Genomic DNA, 19,681 nt, shown 5'->3' with positions numbered 1-19,681 from the left:
CCAGCCCCGCCCACTCCTCCATTCACAACAGACCCTCCAATCATCACGCAGAAGCCCGGAGTCCAGCCCCACCCCCTCCTCCATTCACAACAGACCCTCCAATCATCACGCAGAAGCCTGGAGCCCAGCCCCGCCCACTCCTCCATTTACAACAGACCCTCCAATCATCACGCAGAAGCCCGGAGTCCAGCCCCGCCCACTCTTGATTCACAATAGACCCTCCAATCATCACGCAGAAGCCCGGAATCCAGCCGTGGGCAGGGCATAATCGCAGATTTATCCAATGACCGTCTAGTTTCGTAGCACTGAAAAAAACTGTTCAAAGCAGCCTCATTGAAGTCAGAGGACCCTCGGCTTCAACAGGGAAATGCACTGTGACTCCGGGAATGTATGAGAAGGAAATCGACTCAGCCGATCTGCTGTATGAAGCTGATTCTGAACGAACTCGTCTTCGAGGTGAACGTGTTCTAACGCATTTTTAGTAAAAAAAATGTTAACACAATAGTTTGACCATAATTTTTTTGACATTTTAGGGGAAGCAGAGCTTCCCTTGCAGTCTTAAAGAAATCCCCACTGTTGTAGCGTCACTTTTGGCCAGTGCTGTATAGCGTTTAAAAGCCGTGTAGTGCGTCCCAGGCCTGAAACCTTCCCACACGGACACAGACTCAACCCACAGCTCCAGTAATGAGTTGGCATAAACATTCCTGATGTCAGCACTGACAGGAGCCAGCTGGGAAGGGAGGGAATCTGTGGATTATTATCCCTCATCCCTCGCACTCGCTCCGGGACGCTCGGCACCGAGAGCTCCATGCAGTGGGTGTGTGTTTGTGCAAAAGGGAAAATACAAAGAAGCTGGAAAGAAATCAGCACCGAGGGAAATAGGAAGAAATTGCATTGGAAAGTGTCCATCTTTAGTCTCGTTGAGGAGAGCGACTCCGGCGGGACGTTTGGCGGGATGAGAGGACTGATAGTGAAAGTCATTGGGATGCTTCTCCTGACAGGTAAAGTGTCGGAGCGTGTGGGATAACCTACAGAGAGCTCGGGATTCTCCTGTCCATGAAGAGCGACTGGTTCCTTACTTTGAAATAAAATGTATGATGAATATCATACATAAACTGTAGAATGTGTTCTGGATTTTCAGGCACAGTTATTAATTAAAGAGCACAAATGAAAACACTTCCTGTTCACTGCAACAAGTGATTTTCTCACTCAGTGTTTTTGTATTGTATTCCAGTGCAAATATGTACAATGACACATGATAAGAAGTCTTGTTTTCTGAAAAATATGTATTACTTACTAAATAAGTAAGTTTATGTTTAAATGGGGTCAGAAAAATAAACTTGTTTTTCCTCTGAATAAGTGCATTTTTCTTTAGAAGAATTTCTCCAGGAAACAAGACTCTTATTTTATGTCATTTTACATATCTTTATTTAAGAATTTTGATATTCCTGCGAGTGGGATCAGAAAAATAAACGTATTTTCCCTTTGCATTAAATTTACCTGAAGACAAGACTATTATTTTATTGTATTGCATCTCAAGTAAATGTATCTTGATATTTGTACTGGAAAACTACTGTACATGTCCGCTCTAGGTTTGTATTGTTCTAGTTTACTCTTGAAATTCAGTATTGTGGTATTGCTAACATTTTTGGTTTCTAGTATATTAACTTGTTTTTTGCCTCGTAAATACATGCATGATAAATTTAACTGTAGTGCAACTTTTTGCATTCGGAATAACATGTGCTAGAACTGAGTTATCAATTCAGATTCATTTATACAGTTTGCACTGACATTGATTTTAACTGGCAGGAATGGTTGCTCAATAACAGAGCTCTGTAGTTTGGTCATATTTACAGGGTCAGTATTATTATTCACAGCAGTAGTTAACAGTACTAAACACACTAAACAAACTCCAGTTAAGTAGAAGCAACCGTTCCAACCATATGTTGGCATGCCAAACCTTTTACCAGGATTACATTACTAAAAGGCTTAAAGAAAATGCAATTAAAAGTCAATTTATTTGTTTTTATCTCACTGTGCCGTTAGTAATTGATTAAGGTTGCAGTTGCTTCATAAGTTTCTGCTTAAGATTTACAACGTCAGGTGCGTTTTTTTGGTTTGTTGGCTTTTACTCATATGAAATCTTATGTTTTCTTCATTTGTTTGATAAAATTAGTTTAAGTATAACCAATCACTTTCTTAGTCATAGGATCTCTAAAATCCTCACATAAATAGTGTTGCATAGAGTTGCACAATTCATCAAAATAAGACTGGAATCATGATATGGCTTATTGCGATAATACATTTAATTAAATAAATATGTTGTGCGTATTTCAAAAAGTGTTAGCAATAATATTAGTACATTTTACAACAGAATATTGCAATAGTAATATTTTTTATATTTAGTATTATTGTATATGTAATATTATTAACAACAATGATAAAATAATAAAAATAAAACTTAGCATATTGTTATATTATATTGCTTAAATATATATTTTTTAATTTAACAGTGAATTATTACAATAGTAATAGTATTCATTTTTATAATATTGCTATTATTATTATATGATCCACAATAATAATAATAATAAAATGTATTAGTATATTTTAATATTATCTTTATATTTTTATATTATATCATTTAAATACTCTATTTTTTACAATAGTAATATTTGATTTTTCTCATTTTCTTTTTAGTATTATTGTTTATTTATTATTATAGTATTGTTATTATTATATTATCATCAACAACAACAACAGCAATAATAAAATGTATGATTATATTTTTAGATTATATTTGTTTTTATATTGTATTTCTTAAATACTCAATTTTTATATTATTGTGAAATATTACAATTGTAATAGTACTTAATATGATAGTATTATTATTATATTATCAATAATAATAATAAAACATACTATCTTTCTATATTGTATTAATATTTTTGTATTATATTACTTAAATACTTAATGTTTTTTTTACAATAGTGATAATTCTTATTTTTTCTTTAGTATTATTGTATATTTTATGTATTATTATTATTATTATTATTATTATTAATATTACTTCTTATTTTTCTTCTTCTTTATAGTCATATTGATGCACAATCACAAAATTGTTGCCAAATTGTGTAGCACAAACAAGCAGAGCAAATCAAACCAGGATGTTAAATATTGAAATCCTAATTTTGATCAGAAAGACTTTCATTCGATTTTTAGGTTTCCCCAGAACAGCTTTGTAGAACAGCAGTTTTTTCCGTTGGAATGACGTGAATGTGTGTGTGTGTGTGTGTGATCCCCCTGCAGGTGTGGTGTGTGAGATTAACGTGGATGAGTGTGAGAGCGAGCCGTGTCGGAACGGTGGCCGGTGTGAGGATGGCATTAATGACTACATGTGTCACTGTCCTCGTCCTGCGCGGGACCAGATGCCCTGGGGCGGCCGGGACTGCGACGTGACATTGACCGGGTGTGTGAACGAGCCCTGCCTGAACAACGCCACCTGCTGGCCATCCCTGCATGGAGAAGAGCATCGACACACCTGCACATGCCCTGCTGGCTATCATGGGGACCGATGCGAAACCTCCACCACCTTCTCCATGATGCCTGGAGGTCATGTGGTCTGGGAGGTTCACAGTAACAGGAGTCACCGGCATGCAGGATCACATGCGCCAAGTGTCCAGGTGAGGTTCAGGACGACTTTACCAGATGCGATACTCTTTTACCGGGGAAGCCAAGAGCACTTTTTTACACTGGAGCTGAGTGCTGGGAGTCTTCTCTCCAGAGCCGAATCTCGAGATTTAAGGCTCGCTGTGATGTTACCCGGGGATTTCAGTGATGGCCTCTGGCATGAAGTCTCTGTTAGTGTGGATGAGAGACTCGTTCTGACCCTGATATCAGAAAACAAGACCGCTGACGATGGAGGACACAACCAGCTTCTGTCCTTCCAGCCGAACGGTTTGGAGAAAACACACATCGGAGGCGTTCCTCGGGAACACCTCAACAACACGGCGGCCCGGACGGGATTCGTCGGGTGTTTGGAGGACCTGCGTGTAGATGCTCAGCTGGTTTTACCCACAAGCCTCAGCTCTCAGTATGTGCAGATGGGCTGTGAGAGACGGGAACGGTGCCGTCCCGATCCCTGCTCTGAGCGAGGACACTGTGTGGATCTGTGGACTGACTACATGTGCCAATGCCACACGCCGTTTCACGGACACAACTGTTCAGAAGGTGAGCTGACTTTTTCTATAACAGCTTGCCGTAATGAATTATTAAATTATGTGTCAATGATGTGAACTTTATTTGTAAGCCTTAATTTGGTAAGCCTTAATTTAAGCCTTATTTGATGCCACTATTTAATTAAAAAATAAAAATAATATACAGTACACACACACACTCTACTGTTTAAAAGTTTTTAGATCGGTAAGAATTTAAGAATAGGCCTAATTTTTTTTGGCGAAAGAGGTCTCTTCTATTCACTAAAGCAAGGTTTATTTATTTGTTTCAAAATACAGCAAAAACAGTAATATTGTGATATATTTTTTACAATTTAAAATAACTAGAAATATTTTATAACATTATACACTACCCTTCAAAATTTTACAGGATATAATTTTTATACGCTGATTTTCTCCTCAACAAACATTATTATTATCAGTCTTGGAAACAGTTTTTTTTCAGGATTCTGTGATAAATAGAAAGTTCAAAAGAACAGCATTTATCTGAAATAGATACTTTTCAAACATTATAAATTACTTTACAGTCACCTTTGATCAATTTATTACATCCTTGCTGAATAAAAGTATTCTGCTCACCAAGGCGGCATTTATTTGATGAAAAATACAGTAAAATTGTGAAATATTATAATAATTAAAAAAACTGTTTTCTATGTCAATAAATACTAAACTGTAATTAATTCTAATATTGCTGCTCAAGAAACATTTATCAGTAGTTTCAATGTTGAAAACATACATGCTTCATTTTTTGTGGAAACCATTATGTACCATTCAAAAATCTGGTGTTACTAACATATTTTAAAAGTAAAAATATAAATTTATTCACCAAATATGTTTAAAATTGACAGTAAATACATTTATAATGTACCTAAATATTTCAAATAAACACTGTTCCCTAAACTGGATTTTGTGAGGAAACTACAGGTTGTTAGTAAGTTGAGTAAAAAACGAATTATTTACTAAATCATAAAAATATAAAATTTATTAAAAAAATATTTTATTGGTTTACCTGCATGTCCTGTGACCATTAACCAATATGCAAATATGTCGTTCAATTATTTAAATATTAACTTAAAATAGTAAATATTTTAAATCAGAGGCTGACAAAAAAAAAGTTTGCGAATTCTTGACCATCATTAATAACAAACAAGAATGAGAATGACCAAAACACTACTGTACAAACACATGGTAATGATAATTTGTCAGGACTGTGTTTCATGTGTCATATTTTGGTTACACTTTATTTTAAGGTGTCATTGTTACAGTGTAAGTGTATATTTATGCACTGAGTAATATTAAGCAACTACATGTACTTACTATAGGGTTTGGTTTGGTTTAGGATTTGGTTGAGGGTTAGTTGCATGTAATTTGGCATAATTTACTGTTATTACTATGGTAAGTACATGTAACATATGTAACAAGGACACTGTAAAATAAAGTGTTACCCATATTTTCACACGTTAAACAAACCTTAATTCTTCTAAAGTAGGCCTAATCAACGTTAAATTCTTGTTTTCTTATTTTTGAGGTGTACATGTTTTCCTGAGATTCGCTCTCGTATGTTCTGGATGCTTTTCACTAAAACTTGTAAGTGTTTTCCCCAACAGAGCACTCTTCATGGACGTTCAGTCACGAGCGCAACAGAAGCTTTGCTGCGTTTCCCATCATCCAGAAGCACGACACAAACCTGAGCGTTTCTCTGTGGCTGAGATCACGTCATTCAGATGGCCTGGTCTTTCAGCTCCAGCATGAGAATCAAGCTTACTTCACTCTGTTTCTGAAAAATGGCTCAGTATATATTGCGATATACAACTCCATCATAAAGGCCTCAGGATTCCTAACCGATGGGGAGAAGGTCTTTGTGGCTATTAAAAAACAACAAGGTGTAATAGTGTTTAATGAAACGCAGCAGATTTCTGCCAGTCACGTTGATTTTGAGGTGGAGGCGGGAGATGTGGCGTATCTTGGTGGGCTTCCCGAAGGAGAAAACACTGTACAGTGGGGCGGATATTTTAAGGGTTGTTTGCAGGACGTCCGGATAGACGACACACAACTGTTCATGTACTCGGGGAGCATCAGCCAGAAACCACAGCATTCAAGCTACTTACCGAGAAACTCATCTAATGTGCTGGAGGGTTGCGTGGGGGACCAGACGTGTAAGGTGAGACACTTCCGTTCAAAAGTTTAAATTAATTAATACTTTTATTCATCAAGGATGCATTAAATTAATCAAAAGTGTCACTTTTGATTATTAATTTAAATACACTGTCAGTATTAAAATGTTACAAAATATTCTGTTTTATAAGCTTTACATTTAGTAAAGTGGAAAGAGAAAAACACTGCTAGCATGAATGAACATGTTTTAACACATTGCTTGCATGAATTAGCACATTGCTAGCATGTTTTAATACATTACTAACATGAATTAGCATAGCATATAACATGTTTTAGCACATTGCAAGCATTAATTAGCATTTTGCTAGCGTGTTTTAGCACATTTCTAGCATTAATTAACATGTTTTCACACATTTTAACATGAATTAAGTTTTTTAACAGATTGCTAGCATTAATTAGCATGTTGCTAACTTGTTTAACAGGTTGCTAACATGAATTAGCACATTGCTAGCATGAATTATGTTTTGGCACATTGCCAACATGAATTAGCATGTTGTTACCATTTTTTAATATTTTACTAGCATAAATTAGCATGTTGGTTACATGTTTTATCACATTGCTAACAGTAATGTCCAGCATAATGTTAACATTTGTCAAACCAACATAATAAATGCTGTTCTTATGAACTTTCTAACAGTTTCCTCAAAAGTTTGTTTCCAACATTAATAACAATACTAAGTGTTTCTTGAGCAGCAAATCATCATATTAGAATGATTTCTGAAGGATCATGTGACACTGAAGACTGGAGTAATGATGCTGAAAATCAGCTTTGATCACAGGAATAAATTACATTTGAACATTTATTCACATAGAAAACGACTATTTTAAATTGTAATATTTCACTTTTTCTGTATTTTTGATCAAATAAATGCAGCCTTGGTGAGCAAAAGAGACTATTTCAAACACAAATCTATTCTACTGTACTAACTTCTGCTGAGAGTGTTAAAGGGATAGTTCACCCAAAAATGTCAAATCAGTAAATCAGAAAATTCTGTCAGTAATTACTCTCCCTCATGTTGTTCAACCCCGTAAGACCTTCGTTCATCTTCAAAACACAAATTAAGATATTTTTGATTAAATCTGAGAGCTGGATCACTCCTCCATAGGCTTCTTAAGGGAAGGGACGCAAAAATAAATAAAAAAATAACGACTTTATTTCAACTATTGATTTCCTTCTCTGTGTGCCTCGAGTGAGTTAGCATAGTGTGATTGCGTAAAACTACGTCACACGTAGCCTCACTATTGGCCGACGCTGGTCATGTGGGTGATGCGTGTGACGTACAACACAGAAGCTTACGCTGTTACACTAGTGAACTCACTCGAGGCCCACAGAGAAGGAAATCAATAGTTGAAATAAAGTCGTTATTTTTGTTTGTTTTTGCGCAGAAAAAGTATTCTCTTCGCTTGATAAACTTAAGATTGAGCCGCTGTAGTCACTTGGACTATTTTAACAATGTCTTTAATAACTTTTCGGGGAACAAGTTTCAATCCCTTAAGAAGCCTATGGAGGAGTGATCCAGCTCTCAGATTTAATCAAAAATATCTTAATTCGTGTTCCGAAGATGAAAGAAGATCTTACGGGGTTGAACAACATCAGGGAGAGTAATTACTGACAGCATTTTTTCATTTTTGGGTGAACTATCCCTTTAAGACTTTTCTGGTGTTTGTCTTGACTTCTCAGATGTTGTAATATCACACATTGTGTTTGCAGATGAACGGAGGGACGGAGGGACCCTGTCAGAACGGAGGGAAATGCGGGATCATCTGGAATGACTTTGTGTGCTCCTGTCCGCTGAACTACTCCGGGAAGACGTGTGACACGCGTGTGTGGTGTGTGAGCGATCCGTGTGACTCCGGGACTCGATGTGTGGATCTGCCTGATGGTTACGAGTGTGAGTATCTGACTGACTGAGCTTCATTGTTCCCTGTTTTATTATTTTTTTCTTGTTTCTCAGTACTCAAGAAAACAGACAACTAAACTCAGACGAAACCCAACAAGTCATATGAAAAAATAAACATTTAACCCTTATATTATGTTTCAGGGCAGTTTGACCCGCAGAGTTTGTCGGAAAATCTGGTTAACCGAGGATATTTTCCTTGAAATCTTCTTGAACTTGACCCATAAATTTAGTGGTTAAATGTCCAGACCCAAATTAAAAATAGTAATAATAATACAATTTTTTTAAAAATATTTGTTATGTTTCTCAATATTTATGCATTATGCACACTTTTATCTAAAGAAATGTTTGTGCATTGAAGGTGTAAATTTTTTTGAACCCGTGATCTTGGCTTTCCTAGTGGAATGCTCTAATGTTAGAAAACCTCATAAAAAAAAAATTTAAAAAAAGAATGTAAATAAATACAGTTTTGTTTTTGTTTTTCATTGTGTCATTTTTGGTTCATTGATTTGAATCTAGTTGGATTCAATGTGAACCGCAACAGAATCGGTATAGTTTATTTTTGCTACTTAATAAAATAAAATATTACATAATTTTTTTCACCAGTATTCTGTCAAAATAAAAGCTTAAACTTTGAGGGGTTCAAAGTATTGCGTCAAAGAATATTAACAAATTGAGAGAATTTAATACATAAATATTAGTATTTTAACTTGTAGCCTAAAATAAAAATATTCACATCGCATTCATTTTTTTATTGAATTTTCATAGTTTATTGTAATTTATAAGAGTAATATATTTGTCATTTTTTTTGTTATAATAATAATAATAATAGTAATATAATAATGAAAACAACATTAACAGTTCAAATTGAAATATATAACAAAATAATAATTTACTGGCTATCATGTTATATTTTAACTTTTAGTGTAAAATACACATTTTAATATTAAGTAAATTTTTATTGAATAGTCAGTTTTTTGTAATTTACAACAGTAATATATCTGTCATCTTTTATAATTAAAGTTATAACTAATAATAATAAAAATGGTAACAGTCTAAGTTGCACATATATGACAAAATAATCACATTTAATTTTTTTGGCATTTATGTAGCCCTATATAAAAAATAATGAAAAAATATAAACAATTAAAATAAAACACTAGCTAAAAAAATATCTGTTTACTTGCGCACCATGACCAACATTAGAGAACCATGACTATGCAAATATGTTGTTAAATTATTAATATTTCCAATATTTCCAAGTAAATAATTGGATTAATTGAAGTAAGGGGTTCGTCTGACAGAAACAGTAATGGTGCTTTTCCACTACACAGTACCAGCTCGACTCGCCTCGCCTTTGTTTGGTTTTCCACTGTGTAAAAGTTGTACCTGTTCCTGCTTTCGGGTACTTTTTTCCGTATCACCTCCGGCGAGGTCCTGAGCGAGCTGAGGCGATACTAAAAAGTGACGTGAAAACACTGCAGACTGCTGATTGGTCAGAGAGAATCGTCACTATTCCCTGCGTCATCATTGCACGCGCCAGACAGAGTATCCTGAATAACCCCGCCATTTTTAAATAGTACATTATGCATAATATTAAATAGTTATACATTCCGAGGATCAAAAACAGCATACACTCGATTTCCTTCATTGTCCTGTGTGTTTGTGTGGGTAGCGTAGAAGATTACGTCACGGCAGTTTCCTGTGGCGTCGCTATGACGACCAGGTACTGTTGTGGAGGTGCTATCTGTAATGGAAAACGGAGCGAAAAGCGAGCCGGGTCGAGTTGAGCTGGTACTGGTAATGGAAAAGCGCCATAAGTGAATCCCTGTGTTAATACACTCCTCCTCACTCCAGGTTTAGCCAACGCCACTTTTGACAGCAATGCTCTGAAGTTCAGTGCCAACGGCTCCCTGTTGTCCCCGGTGATGCGGATCTCCATGGATCTGCGAACGCGCGAAGAGAACGGGACGCTGTTACGCGCCTCGGACCGGCTGCAGTTCTTCTGCATGGGGCTACTGAACTCCTCGCTGATCGTGAAGTTTCGTGAGGGGAACAGTCTGGATGTGCACGCTTTCACCAGCGACATCCCAGTTTCGGATGGAGAATGGCATCAGGTGTTGCTCTACACATCCATCTTGAAGAGCTCACCGTCCCGTTGGATCCTGGTCGTGGATGGTCGGATTTCGGGATCCAGTCTCGCCGCGTCCGGAATCTCGAACTTCTTCAACTTCTCCACAGTGTGGCTTGCGGAGAACTTCACCGGCTGTTTGGGAGAGGTGCGGATCGGTGGGGTTTATTTACCGTTTTTCGGACGCCTGGAGGACGAGGCGCCACAAACGTCCAAGTTCATCCGAGTTGGCGGGACGGCAGAGCCTCAGCTGGGATGCTCCGGCTCCCGCGTGTGTGTTTCCGAGCCTTGCCTGAACAACGGCTCCTGCACGGATCTCTTCAATCTCTTCGCCTGCACATGTGTCCCGGGATGGACGGGCGAACGCTGCCACGAGAACGTGGACGAGTGTGTCCAACAGCCCTGTGTTCTCGGCGTGTGCCGGGATCTGCCCGGGGACTATGTGTGTGAGTGTCCTGATGGATACGCTGGGAAGAACTGCCAGGAGGAGGTGGACTCGTGTGTGAATACAGTCCCGGGACACACCTGTGCCTGTCCACCTGCTCACTCAGGCCCGTCCTGCCAGTGAGTGATATCTGCAGATTATCGGGCCTGGGGCCGGTTGCAGAAACATAGCCATTATGCTAAAATAATAGCATTGTCTTAAGTTCTAGCATGACCCGCTAGCAGTTAGTCTGGGGCAGTCAATCTTCCTTTTCGGAATCACATTATCGTAGGACAATCTACGTTTTTTTTTATGTAACTGATTTTAAAAAGCCATGAACAGTCTTAAAGAAAAAAAATTGAAATCTAACTTGTAAGACTAATCTTCGAGGTTTATGCAACCGGCCCCTGATCTTTGAATGCTTACTTGTTTAGCTTGACACTTGGCTGATGCACAGACACACACACACACACACACACACACACACACACACACACACACACACACACACACACACACACACACACACACACACACACACACACACACACACACACACACACACACACACACACACACACACACACACACACACACACACAGAGGGAGAGAAAGAAGTCTCTTCTGCTCACCAAGGCTGCATTTATTTGTCCAAAAATACAGTACAAACAGTAATATTGTGAAATATTATTACAATTTTAAATAGCTGTTTGCAATGTGAATCAAATCTGAATTTTCAGCATCATTACTCCAGTCTTCAGTGTCACATGATCCTTCAGAAATCAGTCTAATATGATGATTTGCTGCTTCTTATAGGTCTTATTAATATTTTGAATTTATTTTTTATTTTTATATCTTCCATTTCATTTTACTTTTAGTTAAAGTTTTAGTAAATTTATTATTTTGACATTTTTATTAGTTTTTTCTCTCAAAAATATGTCTATAGTTTAATTTTTTTATTTCAGTTTTAGTTTTAGGATAGAGTTAAATTTACAGGTTTGGAACGATATGAGAGTGAGCAATTGATGAAAATTTATTTAAATTGATGAGCAATTTGGGTGAAATATCCCTTTAAGACCTTCGTTCATCTTTAACATAAGGTATTTAAAAAGAAAATTTGGACTAAACCGCTCGATTAAGATTAGTTTTACAATCTCTCTGGAAGGGAAACAGGTAAATTTATCTCAAAGGGAGTTCTTAATTAATTATTAGGGAATTTTGACATAATCACTTATTTTACGGCCGAACAAATGAATCGCCCTGCGCATTGTTAATTCAAGATCTTGACCAAAAATTGATGCACCTCTTGATGGAAATAACATCACAACATTAATTTCCATCACGAGGTAGATGTTGTGTTGTCAATGCAAGAGTCCAGCACTCTGTAAAGTCTCCTCCAGCACATCACACACACTTTCAGTGAATGTAGGAGACGATTCATGTGTGGAAATGATCCTTCATGCTCTTCACAACCATTCTCTAACAATCTGAGTCTGATGAATCTTGACACTGTCTTCCTGGAAATTGATGTGTCTTCATACATGGGTGTTTAATAAATGAAAAGCTACACACTCCATCAATCAGAGTTACAGTAGAAGAACTGTTGCCGAAATATAACAGAGAAACATAATAATCACTGCAATAATGATCTGAACATAGACTCTTAAACTTTTGCCTATTTAAATCTAAACAGCGACTTGAATAATAACCCTGTTAGCGAGGTTTGAAAAGTCAAATGCGTTACTCTAATAATTAACACTGCTGGAGAAACTTCAAGTTTCCTTTGAAGATTTGTGCCGAATTATTCTGGGAAACCATTCATCCATATTCAAAGAAAAGGACCCTGGTCTGATTGAGTTTAATATCTATAAAGCCTTGTTGTATTTTCACATTATGGATTATGTCATTTCTTTTATTGATCATTGATAATTCAGTGTGTGTCATCAGATGGCGTCAGTGTGATGTGGACGCAGACTGTGAGAATGGAGGCGTTTGCACTGAGGGATCCTGGGGAAGGAACTGTACATGTAAACCCGGCTTCAGTGGAGAGAGGTGACACACACACACACACACACACACACACACACACACACACACACACACACACACACACACACACACACACACACACACACACACACACACACACACACACACACACACACACACACACACACACACACACACACACACCATGTGCGGATTATTACCTAATCAGGGTTCATACAAGGTGCTTAAAGTACTTGAATTTGACTTTTTGAAATTGAAGTCCTGCAAAACCCTTTAAAGCAGACATATTTATGAAGAGGTACATGAAAAGTGCTTGACTTATTTAAATACAATATATATGAAATTTCATTTTTTCAAAAAAAACACAAATGCAATCTTTTCACGCAAATTTAACACTGCAAGCCCGTCTGATAAACCCGCATCTGACCTTTTCTCGATACGAAGTACACCCAACATTATAATATAAAATATTATTTATTGAACTATAATGGCCATTATAAACTTTGTATTTAATATACATTACGTTGTAAGTTGTATTTTGGATACCTTATATCTGTATTTGAGTTTTCAAAATCCTTAAAAAATACTAAAGATATTGTTTGTTAAGTGCGATCTCTGTTTGTAGTCCTTGAAAACCTAAAAAGTAGTGCTTGAAAAGTCCTTGAAAGTCCTGGAATTTTTTTTTACAGTATCTGTATGAACCCTGCCTAATGAACTTATGGTTATTTACCAAAACTAAAACAAAACATGTCCCTGGATCAACACTCTTTTCAATGTTTCAACTACCGTTTGAAAGGAATATCGTTTCAGTGCCAACTAAACAGTGTATTAAAATGTTACTTAGTATTGAATTTGCTTCATAATGCACTATTGCACAACTACTTCCACGTTCCAGTTCGTACATATCGAGAGTTTCCGGTTAGAGCGTTCAGCGCACCTATATACATGAGAATGTAATATTTTTATGTTTTTATTTCTATTTAGCTTTAATTATTTTTTTTACTAAGTCCTGATAATTTTAGTACTTCAACTTCAACTTATTTATTTCAGTTTATAGGCAGCATTTCTAATTTAATTTTGTTTTAAATCTACCATTTATAGCCTATTTTATTTTATATCATAATATTTATATTTAGCTTTAATCTATTTTTATTTCAGTTTAAGTATATTTATTACTTCAACTTATTTCAGTTTTTAGGCAGCATTTAAAAACAAATATTCCACCTTTATTTCAATAAACAAAAATGACTTTTAGTTTTACTAAAAATAACACTGCAACAGAGGATGTTTACTCAGAAACAAATCATGCTTATACAGGACAAATATTGAACTTGCCAGATTCGCACACAAATGGACTGTCCACTTTGCTCTATACTGTAAAATATAAATGGCGAGCAACATCTGCTTGTTTGCTCTGCATCTTATTCTGTAATCAGGTTTTAATTCCTTTAAAGTCTTCCGGGAGAAAAAGTCGCTTTAACTTTGATTAGTCACTTTAAAGGTGGTGTCTTTTAACGTAGGCCTAGATATACAATTCTTGGCACAAAAAAGTGGAAATGTGTAAACTATAGTTAGACTGAGGATTTTGTGTTCCAGATGTGAAGTGGATATAGATGAATGTGAGTCGGACCCGTGTCTTAATGGAGGCACGTGTGTGAACGGAGCCAATCACTACCTCTGCGAGTGTGTGTCGGACGTCAGCGGAGACAACTGTGAGAACACGGTGAGATCTCGCTTCTCCTTCGTTCAGCTGCTTAATGCTTGGGTCCTTTTGTTTCATCCATCTTCCAGGGCATTACGAAATCTGTTTGTCATTTTTCCCCAAATTATTTTCTTTTTATTCTGTTTTTTGATTTGTTTACATATTTTTGGATTAAATAATATAACCATGCCAAATTAATTTAAATCATGGAACTTATACAATTTATTAAAATACAATTTATACAAAAATGACTCTTTCAGGGCTCTATGATATCTGTTTTATTTTTCCCCAAAATTCATTAGATTTTTTTCCCCAAATTAAATGTTTCTGTTCAATTAGCCTACAGTATATCTGGATTCAATTTCATGTTAATAGTTAAATTAAATGTCTAATGAATTTCTTTTTAAAAGTTTAACAGAAATGACATTTTTAGGGCCTCTATGAAATTTTTTCCCAAATAATTTTTCTCCCCCTTCGCATTTTTTTTCTGAATTAGTTTTTTTCCCCTAATTTTCTTGTATTCCTTTTTATAAAAAAAATCGTGTTTAACCATCAAAAACCATGTCTAATTTATTGAAATCATGAAATTCATTAAAAGTTTAACAGAAATTAAATTTTTAGGGCCCTATGAAATCCGTTTTATTTTTTCCTAAATTCTGTTAGATTTTTTTCCAAATTCCGTTTTTTGTTTAAATTTTGAATTTAAGATCAATTTTAGCATTCAAAAAACATGTCTAATTAAACTAAATCATTGAACTTATACAATTTAACAGCAATTTATTAAAAGTTTAACAAAAGTTTTTAGGGCCCTATGAAATCAGTTTTATTTTGTTTTAAATGTCATTTTTTTCTGGGTTCTATTTTTTTCTGTTTTCATTTTTTGAGAATTAAGTTTTAGTAACGTATGCCGTTTAACAACACTTTAATCAAAGTTTTAAAAAAAATTGCATTTTAGGAAAAGTTTAACAACTTTATTTAGATTTATTTATTTTTCAAATTCCATATTTTCCATTTGAGTTTTTCTTGATTCCATTTTAATGGAGTAATTACACTTAAAAAAATAAAATAAAATTAAGCTTGAAAAAATCAAACAGCATATCTAATCAATTGAATTCATAAAAGTTTAACAATTTAAAATCATATTAAACATATTTACAATAATGGGGCCCTAAGAAATGTTTCATTATCTCAGAAATTCCTTTTTACGTTGAATTCCGCGATTTTGTCCACATGTCCTGCAATGAGTGAATCGCAGGGCTCTGATGTTCTCCGTGTGGTCCTGTAGAAGCAGCTGCAGAAGGAGCGCGTGCCGTGGCTGCTGGTGGCCGTCCCGCTGGCGTGCCTCGCTGTCCTGCTGGGAGCACTGGGATTGGTTTGCCTGGTTCTCACCACCCGGAAGAAACGCCAGTCTGAGGGAACATACAGTCCCAGTCAACAGGAGGTGGCAGGAGCTCGGCTCGAGATGGGCAGCGTGCTGAAAGTGCCTCCGGAAGAAAGACTCATCTGACACACATATAACCCTGTCATCGAGGCAAAGCCCACAGGTGTGGCTTTATGTGTCGAGGCACGTTGAGCAAAGCTTCATGTGCCTTCAGTGGAAGGATAGTGGAGAAAAAGCTGGGCGATTCTCCACCAAAAAGAAAGCAGTGGACTACTGTACTTCAGCTCGGGACCTTTAGATCTACAGCCAATGTGCACGGCCAACAAAGGAGTTTGTCTTGTTTTCCACCAATATTAAGTATTGAGAGTTACAGTTACTTGAGAAGCAAAATGACTTAATACCTTAAGTCTTTTTTTTACTGAAAAATGTATCAAAATTAAGTTATTTTATGCTTAAATCAAGAAAAAAAATCTGTCAGTGAGATAAGAACAATAATCTTGTTTCAGGGTTTGGTCGGTCATGAAAAATCATAGATTTTTAAAATAGCAATTTCCAGGCCTGGATAAGTTTTGGAGAAACAAACAAACCCAGAAAGTTATATTTTACATGAATACATAGACTTTCGTGGAATTTATGAATATTTGCCTAAAATGTCATGGAAAAGACTGTAAAAATGTTGTTTTCCCTGTTCTTGTTTTAAGCGCAAACTCAATTCATTTTGATGATTTTCTTCAGAAAGCAAGACTTAAAATCCAAGTCATTTTGCTTCTCAAGTTAATGTACTGCATCAAACATTTTTGTATAAACTGAGAAATACAAACCGTGACCACTTTCCATATACAGAAGCATTGTTTCATTCATAGTTTTCAGACTGAAAACAGGCCTGTCAATCATCTGTGTCAAGCCACTGAATCTTAGATTATCTCTCTAAAGAAGAAAAACTGCAAGTTTTGGGCACTTGCTGTCCATATACAGCCCCTTCCTCACTAAAAACAGCGGGACAATCTAAAACACTTAACTTGAAAAGTGCTTAACGTGTCCTAATGTCCTAAGACTGATTTTAAAAGATCAAAGTCAATATACACGTTATTGATGACATCAAGCATTTCTATGGGAATATGCTTAACATGCTAGTGAGCGCCTTGTGTTCTTATTCTGGGTTTATCTGTTTGTCTGTACATTGTATGTTTTATGTTTTATTAATATAAGGTATATACTGGGCGTTCATAGGCGCATCTGTTGGCTTATATATAGAATGCATCATCAATACCAATCAAAAAAAAAATTTCTTACTCTACATTAGTACTTAGTACAAACCTGGTAAAAATAACATTACATTAAAACTATGAATAATGCGGCAATTACAAGCACCGAGTTTTGGGCTTTCAGAGACCGCAACGAAGGCTCTTTCTCCAAGAAGACGATATAAGTGATATAAGTTTGTGATGTTTTCATGCGAGATGTTTTTGTTATGCTCTGTTTCAGTGAGAATGATGGTTTGATGAGAACTACAGTTCCATTATTCGTCAGGGTTTCACTCATAGACTTGTGTACAGTGTAGCTCGTGGATAAAGGTGTAAAATACACTGTTATTGTACCTACATTTTTCTTCCTCATGTATAATGAAAAGCATCTATTTATGATAACATGATGTCATTGAAAATGAGACACAAATACTAACGGTAAAATGCTATATTTTATTAATGATTGTAAAGAAGAGAAAGATATTTTAAACAAAGTCAACGCATTGCTGTCCACAGCAGTTTGTATGTCATAAAGGCCTTTTTAATAGAGGCATGTTTTGGAATGTGTTTTATATAATATAACAATTGGTTGAAGCATACACTGTGTGCCTTGCTAATATACCCCAAAAATCAAGAATTTTGTTTTCAGAATACACTTTTTTTCTCTTCATTTTCTTTAGCAAGGTTTTTATAAAATGTGTTTTGTGACAAATTTTGTGCTACACTGGACAGATTGTAGAGAAGTTAGTTACGCTTTAGAGAAGGTTTTTCTGTATAAACACGGTCAGTATTTTAGTTAATATTCACTTGATGTGTTTCCACTGGATTGACAGATACAGTATTCTGTTTCTCTGCTGTTACAGTATTACTGTGAGATATGATGACTGTATTTGTATATTTTTATATTATGTCTTGTCATTTACTGTTTCTTTCTACTTGATGTACATTTTTAAATCTATGATGAAACCATCATTTTGTATTGCTGTATGTGACATTACTGAATGTTCGAGTGGCTGAAAAACACACATCATCAAATTAAAATGTATTTTATGTCATTCATGAATCATCCATCTGCAAACGCAGCTGAGCTCATTACCTTTGAATTTTTTGCTATATTAAATTTGATAATTTTTCAGTCAAACTGTGATTCTTCATACATGTATGTGAAATGACACTGTGCAATAAGGTTCTATTAATTAATGCTGGTTAATTGGCAGAAGAGCAATACAAGTATGCTTCAACCTTTGTTAATGTTAGTTAATAAAAATACAGCTGTTCATTGCTAGTTCATGTCAGCTCAAGTCTGTTAAATATTATGATACAACCTTGATTTTAATTATGTATTATTAAATGTTGAATTTAACTAACAATCTCCACACATCAGATAATGAGTGACACAGAACATTCCAGAGAGAGAAACTCCCTTAGACAAAGAAAACACTTGACACCCCCTCAACTCATTATTGGCCATTTCACAAAAGATGTGCTTTCATTTTATAATATAAACCATGAAGACAATATACGCTGAAATGATGTTTGAAGTCATTAAAACAAAAGTGATTCTTAAGGCTTGTTTACACCAAGAACAATAACGATAACTACGGATGAAATTGTTCAGTTTATTCTAAGAAGTTTATTCTTTTGTCGTCTGCAGTTTTAAATGCTTGTGCTCTGTAAAGCAGAATGGATTCTGATTGGCTTTCATTGTTTTTATCTTTCATCAGTTGGAAAAAAAATCATTCTGAAAGTGTTTCTAGCGATGTTGTTTCTCTGTGCCGTTATTGTTATAACTGTGGTGTGGACTCTGCTATTCTTTTATAGTTTATAGTTATAATATACATCTTTACATTTATCGCTAAAGTGATCGTTCTTGGTGTGAACGGGACTTTCTATGAGATAATTCACCCACAAATGAACATTATGTCATCATTTACCCACCCATATGTTGTTCCAAACCTGTATGAGTTTTTTCTGTTGAACACAAAAGAAGATATTTTGAAGAATGTTCGTAACCAGAAAGTTGACGGTAGCTTATTATTGACCTTACTATTGACTTCCATAGTATTTTTTCCCCTTCTTGATTCACATTACTCATATTACTTTTATACTCACTTTACTCACTTACATGACATTACTCACTTATATTACATTACTCACTAATATTACACTACTCACATCACATTACTCACTTTTATTACATTACTCACATCACATTACTCACTTATATTGCACTACTCACATCACATTACTCTTACACATTACCCTTATATTACACTACTCACTTACATCACATTACTCACTTATATTACACTACTCACAACACATTACTCACTTATAAAACACTACTCACATCACATTACTCACTTATAAAACACTACTCAAATCACATTACTCTTACACATTACCCTTATATTACACTACTCACTTACATCACATTGCTCACTTATATTACACTACTCACTGACATCACAGTACTCACTT

The 19,681-nt window shown here is 35.6% G+C and overlaps 1 protein-coding gene across 2 annotated transcripts in view; it reads left to right on the top strand.

The window, feature by feature from the left end:
* Positions 1-18,335, top strand: part of crb2b (crumbs cell polarity complex component 2b) — a 47,015-nt gene extending 28,680 nt beyond the window's left edge. Inside the window, exons 7-13 of one of the 2 annotated variants that reach the window (XM_077206895.1) lie at positions 3,310-4,230; positions 5,843-6,391; positions 8,132-8,302; positions 10,166-11,003; positions 12,811-12,915; positions 14,470-14,596; positions 15,861-18,335. In XM_077206895.1, coding sequence (XP_077063010.1) covers positions 3,310-4,230; positions 5,843-6,391; positions 8,132-8,302; positions 10,166-11,003; positions 12,811-12,915; positions 14,470-14,596; positions 15,861-16,082 — 2,933 coding nt within the window. In that variant the 3' untranslated portion in view covers positions 16,083-18,335. Of the gene's footprint in view, positions 1-3,309; positions 4,231-5,842; positions 6,397-8,121; positions 8,303-10,165; positions 11,004-12,810; positions 12,916-14,469; positions 14,597-15,860 lie in introns of both variants that reach the window. The other variant, XM_077206894.1, reaches the window with a different exon arrangement.
* The last annotated feature ends 1,346 nt before the right edge of the window (positions 18,336-19,681 follow it).

The sequence above is a fragment of the Siphateles boraxobius genome, unplaced genomic scaffold (assembly GCF_051911475.1).
Source record: "Siphateles boraxobius isolate OS27281-9 unplaced genomic scaffold, OSU_SipBor_1 57, whole genome shotgun sequence".
In the NCBI taxonomy this organism is placed as follows: domain Eukaryota; kingdom Metazoa; phylum Chordata; class Actinopteri; order Cypriniformes; family Leuciscidae; genus Siphateles; species Siphateles boraxobius.
This window is presented reverse-complemented; position numbering and strand designations above follow the sequence as displayed.